General features: G+C 46.1%; 1 protein-coding gene across 7 annotated transcripts in view; it reads right to left on the reverse strand.

Annotated features, from left to right (window-relative positions):
• Positions 1 to 16,392: 16,392 nt before the first annotated feature.
• Positions 16,393 to 20,895, reverse strand: part of BBC3 (BCL2 binding component 3) — a 104,120-nt gene continuing 99,617 nt past the window's right edge. For all 7 annotated transcript variants that reach the window (XM_083159783.1, XM_083159784.1, XM_083159782.1 and 4 more), the window contains 2 exons: positions 20,439 to 20,611; positions 16,393 to 18,782 (listed from right to left, as the gene is read on the reverse strand). In XM_083159783.1, coding sequence (XP_083015909.1) covers positions 18,666 to 18,782; positions 20,439 to 20,611 — 290 coding nt within the window. In that variant the 3' untranslated portion in view covers positions 16,393 to 18,665. The remainder of the gene's footprint in view (positions 18,783 to 20,438; positions 20,612 to 20,895) is intronic.

Genomic DNA, 20,895 nt, shown 5'->3' on the forward strand with positions numbered 1-20,895 from the left:
TCCTGTGGTGGATCTTATCAGGTCATCAATCACAATCTAGGTGTCTTGTATGTAAACGCACTGATAATAGGCCAAAAGTAATTGGGTGTGAGAATCGGAAAGTGAGAAGTTTGGGGAGAATTTTTATTTTTTTTAAAGCGGAAATCCATCACATGGCAAATTCAACCTGTTATTGTCAATATAAATAAATGATTGCCACTTTAAAAAAAAAAAAACCTAAGAGAAAAACTGTAAACCTTGCTCAAAATCTCACTTTCTGATTCTCACTCCCTATTACATTTGACCCTATGTATCATTGAGGTTCATTAGAATATATGTGCGAAGTGTCTATGGCTGGGGTAGCCAACCCTAGCCCTCGAGGGCTACCAACAGTGCATGTATTGCAGGTCTCCTCACAGAATCACAAGTGAGCTAATTAGCTCCATCTGTGGATCTTTTAAAATGTGTCAGTGATTAATGAGTGCAGCTGTGCAGCAGCTAGGTTGTCTGGAAAATGTGAACTGTTGGTAGCTCTCGTAGGCTAGGGTTGGCTACCACTGGTCTATGGCGATAGTAGTTCTGAGGGCAGCACTCGCAATTCACTTAAGTCCTATTATTGGCTTGTGTTCTAATGATAGTATGCACAGGGGAATGGCGTAACTCCCTCGAATGAATGAGGTGTTAACCCTTTGAGTGCCACGTTACTGAGAGATCCTCAAAATATCTGCTAAAAATGGCGGCATCGCTCACTGACTTTTTTTTTGAGTGCAATATTTAACTAAACGGTACTTGTATACCTTCACGGCTCCCATCGCATGCCATATGTAGTGGCATGCGATTTTTCCGGGTTTTGTTTGCATTTGTTTTAAAAATCGCATGCCATGCGATGCCATAGCATGCGATTTTGATCACAAATGCATTTAAATTAGTAGCAAACATGTTAAATGCACCCCACATTTTTCACACTGTACCACCCCCACTATCAACGCCAACCCAAAGCGTGGCGAGCGCAGCGGTACGCGTCCTCCGACCTTTTCATACCCCCACTATCCACGTCGGCGTGGAGTTGAGAATAGAATAGTGTGGCGAGCGCAGCGAGCGGACGCGGATACCTTCACAGGTAAACGCTTCACAGGTATCCGCGGGGCTCGCCACGCTTCGGGCTCGGTGGCTCGCTGCGCTCGCCACACTATTCTATTCTCAACTCCACGCCGACGTGGATAGTGGGGGTATGAAAAGGTCGGAGGACGCGTACCGCCGCCCCTCGCGGGCTCGCTGCGCTCGCCACGCTTCGGGTTCACGTTGATCGTGAGGTGGCGTTAAAAATTGTGGGGGCCATTTAAGACTTCAGGGGGACTATTAGGGCTCTGTGGCCCATTTAACATTGTTTCCTATGTAAAAATCGCGGCCATTGAGGCATTTAACACTAAAATCGTGTCCAATCTGACTTTTAACATTGATCCCTATGGGAAAATCGCGGGCATCGTGTCGCACCCGTTTTTTATGTGCATACGATGCCCGCGATTTTTTACCCGCGATGCCAATCGCGGGCGCCGTTCTAGGTAAAGAGTACCAAATTCATACCACCAAGCAATGGGACAAATCATGGCTTCTAATCCTTACACAGCCATTGAGCCCAATAATACAGTTTAAATACATAAATTCAAAATATGGGGGAAGTGTGGTCTGAAGATGGCGGTCATCTTCTGATTTCACCCACAGACCGAAATGACAATGAAGGAGGCGCCCTTGCTGTTTAAGCAGACAAGGCAGGGTCATACTATGTGCCAGAAGCTGCAATGACCTATAGGTATTCCTATACTCTGGCCTAGGCGCATCCACTTCCTGCAGTCTGTCTAACTGGTAGAACTGCTGACACTGGTCAGACACAGAACATTGACCATCTGGCCTCCATGTAGCGTTCCTGTAGGATCTCTTGCTGGCTTGAACATTTCTTACTTACCGAGGTTAAGGTGTGATGTATACCTATAATACAGGTATAAAGACTTCATTACATGAGCAGAAAAATATTCAATCCAGAGTTTGAAAATACTGTCTGAAATCCATTTACTGTATCTAATAGAGCCAGGCTATGTAAGGTTAAACCATCCATGTGTCTTGTATCTGTGACTCACTGTTCTCTAGGAAGACAGGTTAATTTTGCTCCCTCGTTTAGTTCTAAAGACGTAGGCGTGCTGTCTGCAGCGAGAACATTATGCCTCGCCTGGTAATTTCCATATTGTCTAGCAATACTAGTCTGCATGGTAGCAACACCACTGAGGACACCCATCTGAGGTGGCTGTCCGCCATTCTGTCAGGCTGATGGGAATGGGAAAACAGATGGTGCATGATTCCTATGTGAGGGAGCAGTGTTCTCTCTGTATTGGGTGATCTCTCTGCCCGCCAGGCTGATGGGAATGGGGGAACGGATGGTGCATGATTCCTATGTGATAGCAGTGTTCCCTCTGTATTGGGTGATCTCTCTGCCCGCCAGGCTGATGGGAATGGGGGAACTGATGGTGCATGATTCCTATGTGAGGGAGCAGTGTTCCCTCTGTAGTGGGTGATCTCTCTGCCTGCCAGGCTGATGGGAATGGGGGAACGGATGGTGCATGATTCCTGTGTGAGGGAGCAGTGTTCCCTCTGTATTGGGTGATCTCTCTGCCTGCCAGGCTGATGGGAATGGGGGAACGGATGGTGCATGATTCCTGTGTGAGGGAGCAGTGTTCCCTCTGTATTGGGTGATCTCTCTGCCTGCCAGGCTAATGGGAATGGGGGAACGGATGGTGCATGATTCCTGTGCGATGGAGCAGTGTTCCCTCTGTATTGAGTGAGCTCTCTGCCTGCCATGCTGATGGGAATGGGGGAACGGATGGTGCATGATTCCTATGTGAGGGAGCAGTGTTCCCTCTGTATTGGGTGATCTCTCTGCCCGCCAGGCTGATGGGAATGGGGGAACGGATGGTGCATGATTCCTATGTGAGGGAGCAGTGGTCCCTCTGTATTGGGTGATCTCTCTGCCTGCCATGCTGATGGGAATGGGGGAACGGATGGTGCATGATTCCTATGTGAGGGAGCAGTGTTCCCTCTGTATTGGGTGATCTCTCTGCCCGCCAGGCTGATGGGAATGGGGGAACGGATGGTGCATGATTCCTATGTGAGGGAGCAGTGGTCCCTCTGTATTGGGTGATCTCTCTGCCTACCAGGCTGATGGGAATGGGGGAACGGATGGTGCATGATTCCTGTGTGAGGGAGCAGTGTTCCCTCTGTATTGGGTGATCTCTCTGCCCGCCAGGCTGATGGGAATGGGGGAACGGATGGTGCATGATTCCTGTGTGAGGGAGCAGTGTTCCCTCTGTATTGGGTGATCTCTCTGCCTGCCAGGTTGATGGGAATGGGGGAACGGATGGTGCATGATTCCTGTGTGAGGGAGCAGTGTTCCCTCTGTATTGGGTGAGCTCAGTGTCCGCCATGCTGTCAGGCTGATGGGAATGGGGGAACGGATGGTGCATGATTCCTGTGTGATGGAGCAGTGTTCCCTCTGTATTGGGTGAGCTCTCTGCCTGCCATGCTGATGGGAATGGGGGAACGGATGGTGCAGGATTCCTATGTGAGGGAGCAGTGTTCCCTCTGTATTGGGTGAGCTCTCTGTCCGCCAGGCTGATGGGAATGGGGTGACCGATGGTGCATGATTCCTATGTGATAGAGCAGTGTTCCCTCTAGTGGGTGAGCTCTCTGCCCGCCAGGCTGATGGGAATGAAGGAACGGATGGTGCATGATTCCTGTGTGAGGGAGCAGTGTTCCCTTTATATTGGTGTATGCACAGGAGTACTAATTGCACATGGGTATGTGGATTGGGAACGCAAGTACCTCAGCCCTCTCCTGGTGTACATGAACATTATCAGGAGTGTTACACATGAAGCGGTTTTTGCACTAGGTCTATGTACTCTGTAATATACTCAGATTGATTATTAGTAAGTGGCTCCAATCTTTGTATAGGTCCTGGTCAGTGCACTGCATTCTGCTCCAGTAATACAGGATATGGATGCACACGTCCTACCTGTGTATAGTGCCAGTGAGTGCACTGCATTCTGCTCCAGTTATACAGGATATAGATGTGCACGTCCTACCTGTGTGTAGTGCCAGTGAGTGCACTGCATTCTGCTCCAGTTATACAGGAAATAGATGTGCACGTCCTACCTGTGTATAGTGCCAGTCAGTGCACTGCATTCTGCTCCAGTTATACAGGATATGGATGTGCATGTCCTACCTGTGTATAGTGCCAGTCAGTGCACTGCATTCTGCTCCAGTTATACAGGATATGGATGTGCACGTCCTACCTGTGTATAGTGCCAGTCAGTGCACTGCATTCTGCTCCAGTTATACAGGATATGGATGTGCATGTCCTACCTGTGTATAGTGCCGGTCAGTGCACTGCATTCTGCTCCCGTTATACAGGATATAGATGTGCATGTCCTACCTGTGTATAGTGCCAGTGAGTGCACTGCATTCTGCTCCAGTTATACAGGATATGGCTGTGCACGTCCTACCTGTGTATAGTGCCAGTGAGTGCACTGCATTCTGCTCCAGTTATACAGGATATGTATGCGCACGTCCTACCTGTGTGTAGTGCAGGTCAGTGCACTGCATTCTGCTCCAGTTATACAGGTTACTTATGTGCATATACTACCTGTGTATAGTGCATATTACAATTCCTTTCTCCTCCCATCACCACAGTCCTATAGGATATGCGGAATCTCCGTGGAACACTGATTTTGTTTATGAAACCTACAAATAAGCGGGTGTGGTATGACTGCCTGACAATCTGGAACCCGACAGTCATTATACCAAAATCGGAATCCCAACTGCCGGTGCTCTGACATGGGGGCATTCGCAAAGAAACCCCTTGCGGCCTTGCTGCACTCACCACGCTGCGGGCTCGGTGGCTCGCTTCGCTCAACACAGGTTCTATTCTCCCTCTATAGGGGTCAAGGACCCTCACAAGGGAGAATAGACCCTGTCAGTCCGGATCCTGATGGTCGGGCAGTCATCCGGCACCCCAAATAAGCCTCTTGGGTAAAAACAAGGTTTAGTCAGACTCTCACCATTGGGCTTGTCCTAAAGTATTATGAAAACAAAATAATGCATTGTGTGATCAGGTACCCGGCATCCTTGGAACTAGATCAGTCCGGTCTTCCCTTGGACACTGCTCTTCCTCACGTAAAGGATCTAGCGGCTGGTGTCTTAGTTCCGGCGATGCCTGGCACCTTATTGCGCAATGTGTTTTGTCTACATCATTCTTGTGGACAAACCTCTATTGTGAGTCTGGTCAAACCTTTGTTTTATTTATGCGGCTTATTTGTATGTTTTATAAATAAATGGTGTTAAGCCCCACACAGTGCGATTCCTGTTCTATTTGATTGGGATTGAATCGCACCGCACCGTGTAGCCATTCATTTTTAACTATATAGTACAGATCTGTACTATATTAAGACTTCCCGCACAATCTATTTTTCTAGACGATATAAACTGACGGGAGTGTGCGTCAACATCGAATGAGGCTGAAAAACTTTAGATTCTGATTAATTTTTGGCTATAGTCAAAATTGAATTGAAAGTGACCCTGAATCGCAGCGTGTGTACGGGCACTACACCATCCTGAGTTTCTGTTTTCCATGTATCATATAGGACTATGGGAATTGGAGGGGCACAGTTTGCTATATGAAAGGAAGGTGGACAATGACTGGAATCCATTAAGGCACAGAGCTTCTCCCCCTCACGTGTTGATCTACCTCATTGAGTAGATCAGATGTTTTGGTACGTGTCTCATTATTACAGTTTACCAGTTAGTCAACAGTTATTGGTTCACATATCCGGATGACACTATTTTTCTTCTGGGTATGTACTATTTGGAGGATCAATATGGAGTGTAAACCTATTGTATCTACAGATGGGTATGGTGTAACTTACCGACAGTCGAGTTTCCGACGGTTGTTTCTCAGACATCGGATTCCCGCCTGGCTGGAGCCCGGGAGGGGTGGCGAGCGCATTCAAGCCCCTTGCATGTTTGGTAGTGAACTGTGCTCGCCACCTATTCTATTCTCCCTTTATGGGGGGTCATGGCTCCCCACGAGGGAAAATAGCCTGTGTAACAGATTTTGGGGAAACGACTGTCGGTGAGTCATTCGGCACACCTACAGATTACTTCTATCTTATTGGCTAATATGAGCCACTGGTGACTTTTATTTTGTATGTATATTCTGTTTATTTCAGTGGGAGGTGACCGTGGGGCAGGCAACTGATTTGGGCACAATTATCTTTTCTAGCCTATTTTGTAGCTTGTAATTCCTTTTTGTGTGAGGTGAACGGACCTTTGTCAGTCCTTTTACATAAATGTATAGGTATCAAGCTGCTCTGAGGTTCTTTTTTTTTTTTCTTTCATCCTTTCCATGTTGTCGTTTAAAAGCAGCAAGTACCATGGGAGAGTAATGTGTAAGGTGATGAGAGAGATCTAGCCATCAGCAAGAAGTATACTAGTAATGGAATATTAATAGCTCCCTCTCCTGATGCAGGCCCAGTACAGTGCATGTGATTTACTGTATCATCTTGTGAGGGGAAACCGTAGCTGATGGTAGCGAGGTTTCAGCATGAGGACAGTCACAAACAGGAAAGACATGTCATACCTCTCCGGCTCTGGCTGTTCTGTTCCCACCACTGTGCGGCTGCAAAACAGGAATTCAGCCCTCGTATCGCAGCCACGATGAGTCCCTCCACTGTCTCATGCAAGACGCAAGGACCGAGGCTGATGGGATCTAATTGTGGGGCTACAGTTGTTTCTTGGTTGGGGTCATTCTTGGGTTGGGACCTTGTGATAGGTCTGAGGAACAAACACCATCTGACTCTACATCAGCTTCAGATTTCAATGGTCTTTTTATGTCATTATTAGAGATGGGTTTAATGAAATCATAAGGAGTTCCCCTCCGGGGTGTGAATGTGGGTGTGTGGTCAGTGTTCAGACCATGAGCTGACATTCAGAGCCTGATTTTTGGTTACCTCGGTAAGCTGTGAAGATCGTAGCTTATTGGATCCCCTCCCAACCATGCGAGGGGATCTGTTCTGAAAACAGATCCCCTCGCATGTGCCCGCAGCAGGAGAAATCATTTGATGGTTGGCGACATAGGTGACCTAAGTGTGGCACGTCATTGGTGTCCATGTCGACACATGAGAATGAATATGAAAACATTCAAAAATTTAGAAAATAAATCTTCAAAAACTCATGTCAACCTTTTTCATTGTCGACCATAGTGCTTAGTGCTTTGCATGTGCCATTTAATCCTGGGGTTGCCGTGAATCACGGGGGGGGGGGGGGGGAGGTGGGTGGTGTCCGTGAATCGCAGGAGGGGGGGTCGCGGGGGTGGTTGCCGCGAATTGCGGGAGGGTTGCAGGGGCAGGGTTGCCGTGAATCGCGGGGGGGGGGGTCGTGGGAGGGCGCCGCGAAATGCGGGAGGGGGGGTGTTGCCACAAGTCGCGGGGGGGGTGTCCGCATACCGCGGGAGGGGGGTTTGCCACGAATCGTGGGAGGGGGGTCGTGGGTGGGGGTGTCTGCGAACCGCGGGCGGGGGGGGGGATGCTCACCTGGTGGCTGTGGAGTAGGTTCCTGGGCAACATGGGGAGGCAGAGGGTGTCTGGCACTGTGGTCTCACTGGGCTGGTTCTCTGTCATGTGAGTCAGAGGCTCCACCCAGCATTACAGACACACTCACACACTTTGAGTGACAGATGTAGCTAAATATATAAGAGATATCTATCCCAGTCTTTCCCTAGAGATCAGATTCACAATAATATTTTCCCCTTTCTTCAGTGTGTCCCTGGACTATACATAACATGCTGACAGTGCTGTGCAGCAGTTATCTAAGCGGCTGGTCTTCACCATCACAGCACACATTCCCTGCACCCCCGCATGATCACAGAGCAACTCAGGTAGCGGCTTCTCGCGCAGAGATTCTGACATCTTATTACACTGATCTGAGACGGGGATTAACAGCGCCCTGTTGGAGGGGTGGAAATGTATGTGACAAATAGTGAGGAATTAAATACGTATCACGATAATCCGCATCTCAACCTCGGGCACAGTTAATTACTTTGATAATTCATCCATCACAGCACACATTCCCTGCACCCCTGATGAGTCCCCAAATAAAGTGCAGAGTGCAGAAAGTGCAGTCCAAATAAAGTGTCCAAGTGTCCAGGCATGGTCTATATAGGAAAAACTACTAGAAACCTCAAACTTAGGCTGGCAGAGCATGTCTATAATAGAAGGAAAGGATGCATGACCCATCCTTTGTCAGACCATTTCACTAAACATCACAATAAGTGTGAAGGAGCCGTTAAGAGATTCCTGGGAATACAACAAGTAACCTATAATTGGAAAACCAGGGACCTCGAAATTAGGCTAGCAAAAAGTGAGATGAAATGGATTTTTATTTTAGACACTCTCTGCCCAAATGGTCTTAATGCTAATTTTGAATTTAAGTGGTTTTTAAAATGATTCTTATAATATCACAGCATTTTAAATAATGTCATAGCTTTTCAAATTATTGTAAAAATCTTTTTATTGTTTTTAACCTTTCTTCTTGTATTATTGTATTTTTCCACATGTACCAATGATGACTACAAAAAGGAATAGTGATACAATGAGGTTGGCTCTCCCGGTAACTAGGGATGGACTATGCAGGAATGAAGTACTGCACAGAACGATAAAAAGGGGAGTAGCCACCTCAAAAAAAGAAATTCCTATAATCTGCCCTTACGTTTGCCCACAATCAAAATGGCGGACGGAGACCAGTGACAATAATGAAGTGTGATGCTTCTATATAGAAGATACCAGGGTACTTATGTAATATCTGGGCTCCCATTTTTCTTATGAGACCACGTCCGCTCGCCACGCTTCGGGCACGGTGGCTCGCTGCGCTCGACACACTATATAAAATCAACTCCATGCGTAGTTGGATAGCAGGGGTATGAAAAAATGGGGTACATTTAACATGGGAGCCCAGATAATACATAAGTACCGATACCAGAAATACAGACTGACTGGTTGGAGCGAGGAGAGATGCGGAATAAAAGAGAAATGTCCAAAATCAAGCCCCCATTCAGCAGTTCATTCAATGTGTGTTCATACCCAGCTTGAAAAAAGAAGACCTGCGTGTCTCCGAAATGCGTTGCTGACCACTTTGAAGGACACCCTTTGATTCATCCTGATAGGGCAACCTTTCATCTCGTGCACTTATACCTGGACACTTGGACACTTTATTTGGACCGCACTTTCTGCACTTTATTTGGGGACTCATCTAAAACCAAGCCTTCTGCGGTGGTGCCGCAGAAACTTCAGCTGAAGTATAGCCCACCGCAGCACCTGAAGATGATTTACTGCATTTAACTCCTGAAAATATATGAAAATTGCGATCCCATTGATGTCCACAAGTATCCAATTCTGTTTGTATGTTTTTATTGCAAAACTTTTTCTTCAATAAACCCTTGGTTATCACATGGTGTTATCAATGAACAGTCTTTTTGAGAGAGTTGCGCCTGGCTACAACATATTCTGTCTTTTCTTGTGTTGTCAGGAGGTGGTTCTAGTAGGCAGCACTCTTTCAATTAATTGGGCTATAACATTTCCACAAATCTTTGTATCTAATTATTTGTTCAGACCTGCATGCACCATAATTAGTGCAGTGCATTGTTACCACATGTATTGCAAGAATTCCTGTAGGAGCGCAGACACACCCAGGTATCTGCTGATGGCACAAAACAATAAAAGGGGTGAACTTAAGTATATTTCCCTAATTACAGTGCCTAATCTATTTCCTCGTTTAAAAAAAAATTGTCTAGTGGCAGCGGCGTAACTAGATTTTCTGCGCCCCCCTGCCGACAATGCAGGAGGCGCCCCCCGGTAAAAAAAAACGGAGCGGAGGGGTGCTGGGGTACGGCGGGGGGGGGGGGGGGAGGGGGGGTTGTGTTTCTGTGTGTGTGTGTGTGTGTGTGTGTGTTTGTATGTATGTGTGACGTGTTTGTGTGTATGTGTGTTACCTCTGGCCGGCGTGGCCGCATCCGTCTGCGCCGGGTCCCGGGCGGCTCTCCCGTTTACTGCTGCTAATGAAAAAGTGACACTTGGAAAATGGCTGCCCCCATACTGCAGACGAAAAACTGTCTGCGGTATGGGGGCAGTCATTTTCCAAGTGTCACCTTTTTGTATTAGAAGCGCTGCGGCTGCCGGGACTCGGGAGAGCTGGGACCCGGTGCAAATAAAACCACCGGCGGCAGAAGGCAACCAGTGAGTAACTATCGTCCCGCAGCCCCCCCGGCGCCCTCGGGGGCTGCGGGACGATAGTTACGCCACTGTCTAGTGGGTGTCCAGTTTTACAGTTGCTTATTTCAGTGTAGAAAGATTTGCTGGACTTTCACATCATTGTGACTGTTGCAGATGCTCTTACCGTCTATTTACCAATTGTTGCAGCTCTTTTTCGAACAGAAGAATTCCTGGGGAGCCATTGGCTGGTTACTATTCTGCGTATAAAGGCCCCCATACACTACGCGATTTGGACCCGATTTCACCCAATTCTGGAGGATTGGGCCGAGAAATCGGGTGAAATTGGGGAAATTACGTACGGTATGACATCTGATCTGATCCGATGCGCAGTCCCGTGCGCATCGGATCAGATCCGGATGTCGGACGATCTGCACATAAGATAAATCATGTGCAGCCGTCTGGGGGAGTGGCAGGAGCAGGCTGGGAGTGGGGACCGGTCCAGGGAGCGGCAGGAGCAGGCTGGGAGTGGGGACCGGTCCGGGGGAGCGGCGCGAGATGTACCTGCAGGCAGTGAGCGGGGAGACCGAGGGCGCGGCGGGAGAATAGAAAGAAATCCTATTCAAAAGACTGGGCGGCCGCTGATTGGCTGGGAACTCAGCCAATCAGTGGCCGTCCAGTCTTTTGAATAGGATGGTTTCTATTCTCCCGCTCGCCGTGGGGACCGGACCGGTCCCCACTCCCTGCCGCTTCCGCCCCCCCCCCCCCCCCCCTCGGACCGGTCCCCGCTCCCACGGACCGCCAGCTCCCCTGCAGCTCCCCGGATTTTTACATGTGATAAATCGCATCAGATTTATCACATGTAAAAAATGGCACATCAAGTGCCAAATATTATCAAGCTCCCCTGGGGAGCTGCCGGGGAAGCTCAGGTGAAATCGGGGCTGACTTGTCCTTAGGACAAGTCGCCCTAGTGTATGGGGGCCTTAAGACAGGGATCTACATCACAATGCCGCCTCCATTCTGCTCTACTCACATTATAGCCGTGGAAATGTCTGTCAATAATCTACCAGGCCCACAGACTTATTTCTAGGTGAATGATAATGTTTTTGCCTGTAATTACTTTGTCAGAATATTCTTAAAATATAATTTTTCTTCAAAAATGGAGCCGTGATCATCTGAAATACATGAACAGAACAGACCTGCTCCCACTGGATAACTCATTTGTTTGCTGGTTGGTAGTAGGCAATGGGGGATATTTACTAAGATGGGAGCTCTACTTCACATGGGATGTTGCTATGGGCAACCAATCAGATACTGGGCCAGATTCTATAAGCTTCAGAAGTGATAAAATGGAGAGTGATAAACAGCCAGCCAATCAGCTCCTGTCTGACATTTTTCAAACAGTCTGTGATATGTCAGGCAGGAGCTGATTGGCTGGTTGTGTATCACTCTCCATTTTGTCACCTTTAAAGCTTGGAGAATCTGGCCCACTATCTATTATCTTCTAGAAAGTGCTAAATAAATAAAATGTAGATTCTGATAGTTTGCACATAGCAACATCCCACGATCTAGAATAAAACTCCTGACTGAGGGATTTTGGGTAATGTATTATTCTGGCCAATCAGAGGTGAACATTATGTCCCTCTTGTTATGCTCTTGTGTGCTGTGGACCATAACGCCATGCTACGCCCATATTTCCAACCATCTTCAGTCTTCCTTGCTACAAACTCATGCAGAATAACGTGTCCTGAAATACTATGTCCAGGGGCAGATGAAAAATGGGCAGGATGGAGTCGCAGCTCCAGGCCTCAACATAAAAATAGGCCCACCAGCATGATGATCACTAGATGCCAGCTGGCCATATGTTTGCACTCTCTCTCCCTCTATGAGGTGAAGTACCGTCACTGACCACTAGAGGCTACTTGAAGGACTGAATTACTCCTTTGTGTGCTAAAAAAATCATAACAGACATCAATTTTTGCAGAGACACTGATCTGTTTCAAACTTGCTGGATATGGAGAGAGGGAGCTGTGAGGACAGAGATTGGATGAAGTATTAAAATTGGATTTTTTATTATACACGTGCAATTTTTGTACTTTTATATATTTAGGGAGACATTGAGCCTTGTAGTTTATGGGATGTACATGGTATTGACCTCACCTCTTCCACTACTCATTTTCAGGCCCATTAGGCCCTTAACCAGCCATGACTCTGTTACCTGCAGGCAGGGCAGGCGACAGGGGGGGTCAAGGGGGGCACTTGTACTGGCTGTAAGCATAGCTGCGGCAGTGCATTGCCTAGAAATGGTTTATAAAGGCACCCACCTGGATTCCTGTAAGGGTACTTACCCATACACCTAAAAAAAACACATTCAATAAGCGGTATACTAAAAATGTTCTGCTCAAGGGGGCGTGGTTAGGGGCCCCCAAGATTTCTATTTCCGGCCCTGCCTGCAGGGTAAAGTGTGAATATCACAATGTTAAAACGAGAGTGAGCGATCGGTGTACTAATATAGTGGGAGAATTATCAAATCTTGGAGAGAGATCAAGTAACAATTGGCTTCTTTCATTTTAAGGCACTCTTGCCTACTCTCCTGGAAATTGCAGGAGACTCAAATTATTGGGGCAGTCCCCGCACCTCAGGAAAAGAGGGCAGATCGCAAACATCCCACCTGCTTCCTAGTGAAGTGGGCAGCAATCTCTGTTTTGAAGGGGTGGGGCCAAAGTACAGAAAGCTGTGGGGGTGGGTCCTAATGACGTAATAGCCGACCCTGCTCCTTCCCCCAAACACAACCCCCCCCCCCTGAAGTTGCCTGCAGTGTATACACCCCCATTTCTGAAATGTTAGCAAGTATATTACATACTATGCTAGAAAATAAGTAAATTAAATGAAAAGTAATGTCCAATGACGTATTGCTGCAATGGTTTAATTCTTTATTGGCGGAACCTGCTGCACTGACATACTAAATGTATTTATTATACTCTTTACCGTGCCTTTGGTTGTGTTTATAGGCTGCAACCTGCTGTCTGTCAGACATGTTGGTAAATCATGTTTGTGTGTTGTATGACAGCAGTGTGTCTGCAGTCCCACAGTGCAGATATTATCTGGTACCTGACGTCATGGACAGTCCTGTGATCTGAACTGGGTAATAAGGCATTAGTAAGCGAACTGTCTTCCTGGGTCAGCGAGGACAAAGTGTTGTGTTGTTATGTTATGTTACGTCTGAGGCTCTCTCTGAAACAATAGGGACTTGCAAACCAAGAGGCCATTTCAGTACAAGCGTCCTGTGGGATTCCCTGGACGGTTTCATGGGGACAATTAGACAAAGTGCTCAGCTACCTGGCGTGTGGGTGCAGATACCACCTAGAGAAGATACTGTGGCACTTTCTATGGAAATTCCCATATTACATAAAATGAGTTGGTCAAAACAGCTGATTAAATAAGTGATGGAGAAAATGAAGTTATAGGGCCACGTGGGTGTCCCTTTAGTCTTTACAAGGGCCGTTTATTTCCCTTATATGGAGTAATACTATACATATGATCAAAGAAAGAGAATGCTATCAGCAAGAACATACTAGCTGCCATTCAAAAAACAAAATCTGACATCGGTGGGCCGGGATATAAATAAAAGGGGGGGGGGGGGGAGCGCTTAGCATGAGCTCTGATAGGCTTTGGGGGGAAGAAGTGAGGTTGGGTATGGGTCATAGGGTAATCAGTCAATAAGTCGACCACTATTGATCGGCAGACAAAAGGTCATCATATTGGTCAAAAGTTTGACACGAGCGTTGTGTCAACATGGAAAAGGTCAATATGAGTTTTTCATGATTTTTTTTTTGGCGTCTATGTCGATATACATCAGCATGGACACTGTATAAGTGTACCACTGCGCTTGGCACACTATTATATTCTCCCCTTGTGTCCATGTGGATAGGTAAATATGAAAAAACTGCCTTTAAAAAAAATAAATAAACTTGGCCTGTCAAGGGGGGTTTTCTGGGCAACCAGAAACCCCCCCCCCCCCCCTGCGTGCGCCACTGTAATGCGCCAAGTTATGGAGTTTAACCAGAGTAATTAATTTTTAATTAAGTCTTTGTCAGTCTTGTCTGTCTATTGTTGGCCACAATATTATTGTAATTTTAATAAATATTAATACTATTCTATACAGAGCTGTTTCACTCTATTTTTTGATAGGGAGTGAGGTCTAGTGGATGAGAGGAGAGTCTGATAGGGAGTGAGGTGCAGTGGATGAGAGGAGAGTCTGATAGGGAGTGAGGTGCAGTGGATGAGAGGAGAGTCTGATAGGGAGTGAGGTGCAGTGGATGAGAGGAGAGTCTGATAGGGAGTGAGCTGCAATGGATGAGAGGAGAGTCTGATAGGGAGTGAGGTGCAGTGGATGAGAGGAGAGTCTGATAGGGAGTGAGGTGCAGTGGATGAGAGGAGAGTCTGATAGGGAGTGAGGTGCAGTGGATGAGAGGAGAGTCTGATAGGGAGTGAGCTGCAATGGATGAGAGGAGAGTCTGATAGGGAGTGAGGTGCAGTGGATGAGAGGAGAGTCTGATAGGGAGTGAGGTGCAGTGGATGAGAGGAGAGTCTGATAGGGAGTGAGGTGCAATGGATGAGAGGAGAGTCTGATAGGGAGTGAGGTGCAGTGGATGAGAGGAGAGTCTGATAGGGAGTGAGGTGCAGTGGATGAGAGGAGAGTCTGATAGGGAGTGAGGTGCAGTGGAGGACAGAGGATAGTCGTGTAAGGAATGAGTTGCTTGCAGTCTTGGTGAGACTAGTATGGGAAAAGTCCTGGATGTGGAAGGGAGAAGAGGTAATTAGTTGGGAAGCGATATGGTGGTTTCTGTCAGGGCAAAGTGGAGGCAGATGAGGTTAGAGATGTAGGGGTAGATGGTTGGGCCCACAAATGCTGCCAGCAGGTTTGGAAGTCAGACATGGCGCACATACACACATCTTCTAATGATGTAGTACATTATGGGTCCCGGCACTGCGCACTTTCTCCTTGTACAGCACAGCCAATCACCTTTCTCCATCAGAGGCAGCAGCTGGACAGTACTGGGGGTAACTGCAAGGCAACACTCTGGCTGCACATGAATTAACTCTTGCATATAAGGAACACTGGATATACAGGGGTTTACACATACTGGTCTACTCTCCTAGTACACACCAGACTCTTCTTCTGTGGCTAGAGTAGACCGGCCTCCCGGTTCTGTTTTTTATCAAAATAGTACCCACCTCTGCTGCATAACACGCCATTCATGGCATGGTAGTTGGCGGCTCTGTGAAATGTTAGTCCTATTCTGTTTTAGGACATCACCCACTGCCGTAGCTCAAGGTCGTCAGAACAATAAGAACTGGGACTGGTAGGGTATAAAGCAGAGGGTGATGTGGCATAAAGGAATGGGCCAGGGTGGGAGATCTGTTCCGTATGAGAGTTCTATGCCGCAATCCTGGTTGAGGTGTCCCACAGGGCAAGGGACACCTGCTGCATAACAGATCAGCCGTGAATGAGTGAAGTGCTTGTATGGTGGTGGGAGCGGTGATAATCAGCTGGATGCTTCAATAGGTCTAGGTATGCACAAGTTTAATCTAGCCATTGTACTGTTTGTAGTAACAATCTAGTACATTAGAACAGGGATGGGGAACCTTCGGGCCTTCAGTTGTTGTTGAACTACACATCCCAGCATGCCCTGCAACAGTTTTAGCATGGCCAAATAGCAAAACTATAGCAGGGCATGCTGGGATGTGTAGTTCAACAACAGCTGCAGGGCCGAAGGTTCCCCATCCCTGCTTTAGAAGGTTACAACCTTCTTAGAAGAATATTTCACAGCTGGTCAAGATATCATTAATGTGAATGCAGCTTATAGATTCCACCATCAATGCATGTACATGCAATTATCACAGCAAAAAGTCTTAAGTGACTATTCACCATTCACTTACATAATAGGCTGACTTAGACCAGGAAACTGCAGTGTTCTGATAGGCTAAGATTAACCGTCTGGCATTTCCCTAAATCGGAAAGAGAAATGCGTAGGCCCTAATGGAAGCAACCGTAATCTCTTTCTGTGGTCCGGAAACCGAAATAAACATCGATAAGCCAAAAAAATACAAGTCAGATCGAAATTTTATTGAAAAGAAATACAAAATCCATGTACAAAAAGAACGCAATCACAAAATGTACAGAACGTAAGAAAAAAAATGATGTTTACATTTCACAGATGTACAGTATTTACAAAAGTTCGAGCCCCTTGAGTGACATGTCCCCTGGGTTCCACCTACAGGCGGCAGAAGCGGGATAGTGGAAGGAATCTCTGAAGTGTCACTGATTAATGCCAGAGACATAGGCGGGCTACCAAGAAATAAATATACGTAACTTCATTTCTCTTAGCATCTCTGCAATAAACAAAAATAGAAAACCTTTCATAAACTTTACAAATAAAAATAAAAATCTAATTATTTTTAATGATAAAGTGATTTGTTTTAGAAGTTTATTAAAAAACTGCCACTGGTACATGGGATGAAATAAGGGACCTGTAGCTGGTATCGGCTGATAAGGGGGGTGGGGGGGCTGCACGGGATATGGGAGAAGGGGCAGCAAGCAGGGGGAACTGCTGAAATGAGGGGTCTGATCATACTGCGACAGGCAGGAGACTAAATACTGAAGCTGTAGAGAGTGACTGTATAACCAATTGGAACTAGCCCATTAATTCAACCACCATTTTGGTTTCATGACAAAGCAAATTAGCCTTTACTAAGATTACCGGGAAACTTCGAACCACGTGGACAGATGTTTCTTCAGATCAGTCCATCTTTGTTGCCTTTGAGGCCTGCTCGGAGATCATGGATCTCTTTGCAGAAACAGACTTAAAATGGAACAAGTCCAAGTTTGTCATTAAAGGACCACCAAACTTACAAACACTGGATGCCTGACATAAAAAGGTGATCATTAATCGCATCCTCTTCTTCAAGTTGAGGCCGATTGTGCGGTCTTTCAACCTAGACCACAAACAGGAAGTCTGGAGTGCATCAGAAAAAATATTCCCCATAGGTTTCTATAAAATGTCTCCAGAACTTATGAGTTTCTTCAGTTGTTTTATATAAGCCAACCAGCATAGTAAGTCTAGTGGTCCTTTAATAAATCAGCATTCACGGTTAGTCCAATAGGACATAGATACCCATGATGTGTATGCCAAAAGCTCATCTGTCCAGTGTTCCCAGTAGGTCATAGTGTTCACTGTCCTCAAGGATCTGCACGTGTTAAACTTTACTCTTAGTAAAGCCGGCATACAAACTATTCTCAAGAAAACTATAAAAAAACAAAAAAACCTCACGTTTATTCCCTTAGATATAAAATTGTGTCTTACATATAAAAGGAAACAAAAACCCTTAAGTTACAATAATAATAAAATATATTAACTTCGTTCTTTACGTTATACAATTTTTTCTCTTGGCCTAGGAGCTAATTTCTCTTCTTTAATGGATAGCAAATTTGCGTTTCGCTCGTAGCAAAGGATAAAAAAAAAAAAGTTTATTTTATCAAAGCTTAGTAGAAACTAATCAGGCATCTTATTCAGCAGAGAAAGCGTAAGTGCTATTAGGAGATAGGTCAGTACAGGGTGGCAACATGCTGAGGTCTATGTATATGATTTAGGATCCCTGGGCCAACCACAGCATGCAAAAAAAGGGGTAGGAGGGGGCTGGCAAGAATTTCTGTATGGCTTGTTTAGGATTTCCACAGTTTGGCTAAAAGGGCAGTTTAGTATGGCTCAGATAAAGACCCTTTCCATTCACAAATGTGAGTGCAGTAGGAGTGAGTTAGCCAGACCAAATCCATGCGCTACCCGGAATTATCTCAGTGCTACAACGGTTCTGGCTACAGGTTCTTCCATGTACTCAGTAGAAACCTTTAAGAATGTGCCATAGTTTTGTTTCACCCAAAAATGTATCAACACCACCAGTTAAATCCACATCACCAAAATCCCCCATTTGTGACGGTTGTCTTCCAATGTCTCAACTGGAGGAAACCATTGTATTACTACAAGAAAGTTTGTCAACAAACCTAATTAGGAAGATAAGGCAATGACCATTATCCACCTTGTATATAAACACCATCCGGCGAAAGCCAATGGCTCTCGAGATCGAAAGCGGTATCTCAAGTCTTCGCAAAAAAAAGGGTGACTATCACCGGAAGAGTCGTGTACTCAGATTCTTCTCATCATCATCTTGAACGTCCGCTGGACGACGGCAGTATTGTCCTTGGGGACTATACAAGTCTCCCAGCTTCTGTCCAGCAGAAGCCTAATCTGACCAGGAGTGAACGTGGGCATTTTTTTGCTTTAACACCCGAATATTTTGTACCAATTGTCCACTTCAGCAGCCTTAGTTCTGCAGTAAAATGTCCGCGAGTGGATTGTACAAGGCGGTCACAATCTCGGAGATCATTTGGGTTACGTGCCATCGCAGAGGTCTCCACCACTGTCGCTGCCCAACCTGCCTCTGAAAGAACAAAAAACACATATTATAAGCAGATGGAATTTAAACTTAAGGTTTCTACAACTGCAGGCATCCCCCTACAGCACATGGTGGTAAATTGAAAGGAAAAAGCTTAATAATTAACAGAGGACGTTGCCCATAACAACCACATTCTGTCTATCATTTTCTAGGAAGATATAGCGAAATGACCAACTATCTGGTTGCTATCGGCAACGTCACCACAAGTATTAGTCCATGGGGACAATTAACAGCTATTAATATGCTGTACAGCCAATCAGCACTTTTTTTTTTTTTTTTTTAAATCTCATGCAAATTAGACAATAAAAGATCATTTTTAATTAGGCATTCTAGATTACGGACTATCTGCAAAAGAAATGTTCTGAAAAACTCTCCCCTAGAAGGAATGTTCCTTTGAATGAACCGTTGTATGATCTGCAGTAATGGCAATAACATTATAGTAAGGAACGCGAGATATGACTAACAGGAACACTATCTCACAGAAGAGATATAACAAGACAACAGCGCTACCCCCATCTGAGGGCAAAAGTGTCCTACGGCTAGTCACAGGCTGTAACTTTACTTTAATAACATTCAATCAGGTTGGGACCTGCAGAGTGCCAGGTTTAGTCATTGCGGGAGGAGTTAAAGACGACAGATGGTGGCAGTGGTGGGAGGAGGCGGCTGAGTCATAGGTTAAATATAGTAACACATATAAAAAGGAGGAAGAGCCGGGTAAAGCTGCACAGACTGAACACACCGCACAGAGAGCAGCACACAGCGGCAGACTACACGTTCTGCATGATCACATCCCAATACATATAGAATGAGAGAGTCGTGCCTTAACGGAGAGGTCTGATTACTAGGTGAGAGTTTAACCCTGCTGCTCACTGCACCTTCAGCTCTCCTTTACTACCCCCTGCTGAACAACAAGTACTAGGAACTGTATATGGCTGCAGAAGTTACAGGCTGCCGCTGCGGACTGTGTTCCCGAGCAGCTTACGGTGAGAAGGGGAGAGAGATAAAGTACCAGCCGATCTGCTCCCAACTGTCAGTTTTCAAATGCAGCCTGTAACATGACCGTTATGAGCTACGGGCTGGTACTCTTCACTTACACACTTTCTAATTGCCATGTTACAGGCTGCATTTAAAAACTGACAGTTAGGAGCAGATCCGCTGGTACTTTGGGCCACATGCATCAAGCTTTACAAAATGATAAAATGGAGAGTGATAAACAGTCAACCAATCAGCTCCTACCTGTCACGTTACAGGCTGGGTTTGAAAAATGACAGTTAGGAGCTGATTGGCTGCTTGTTTATCACTCTCCACTTTATCACTTTGTGAAGCTTGAAACATCTGGCCCTTTGTCTCTCCACTGAATCGCTCTCCAGGGCTTAGAACATCTAGCCCAGGGGTGGCCAAACCTGTCCTCCAGATCTACCAACGGTGCATGTTTTCCTGGCAACCTGTGGATCTATAGTAGGAATGAATGCAGCATGTTCTACAATGTGACAGTGAGTAATGACTACAGCTGTGCACCAGCTAGGTAACCTGGAAAATGTGGACCGTTGGTAGATCTCGAGGACCGGTTTGGCCACTCCTGATCTAGCCCTACATGTTAAATGCATGTTCCTAAGATATGACAAATAGGACACGACTTACTCTTTGTAAATAACGCTCATTCATTTGGTCTCCAATCCTACGCAGTCGCATAGCAATCTCCCGCTCTATGGGCCCCTCGCCTGCCAATGGAAGTGGTCTTTGGCGGTCATTCCGATTTAACACGTCCACCTCTGTGCCCGACCTGGAGTGCTCACGGGCCGTGTGCCTGACACCTGGAAGGAAGAGTCACAGACCAATGAGATTTAAGCAGAGCATTGCGCACAAAAAGACTCTGCTAACCATTACATAGCGCTGAAGAAATGACACATGGATTCCCCTTGCATAAGTTATAGCGATTTAAAAGAAAATATTCAACAAGTCACTACATTTTCTAATTTAAAATATATGTATGTTAAAAAACACATGGTAGATACAGTTTTGGAATATAGATGATTAAGCCTACAGTTTTTACTTCAGCGTTTCTGATATATGCTAGGGAAATGGTTTGTAACATGGA

This window comes from Crinia signifera, chromosome 9 (assembly GCF_055691185.1).
Source record: "Crinia signifera chromosome 9, ASM5569118v1, whole genome shotgun sequence".
Classification (NCBI taxonomy): domain Eukaryota; kingdom Metazoa; phylum Chordata; class Amphibia; order Anura; family Myobatrachidae; genus Crinia; species Crinia signifera.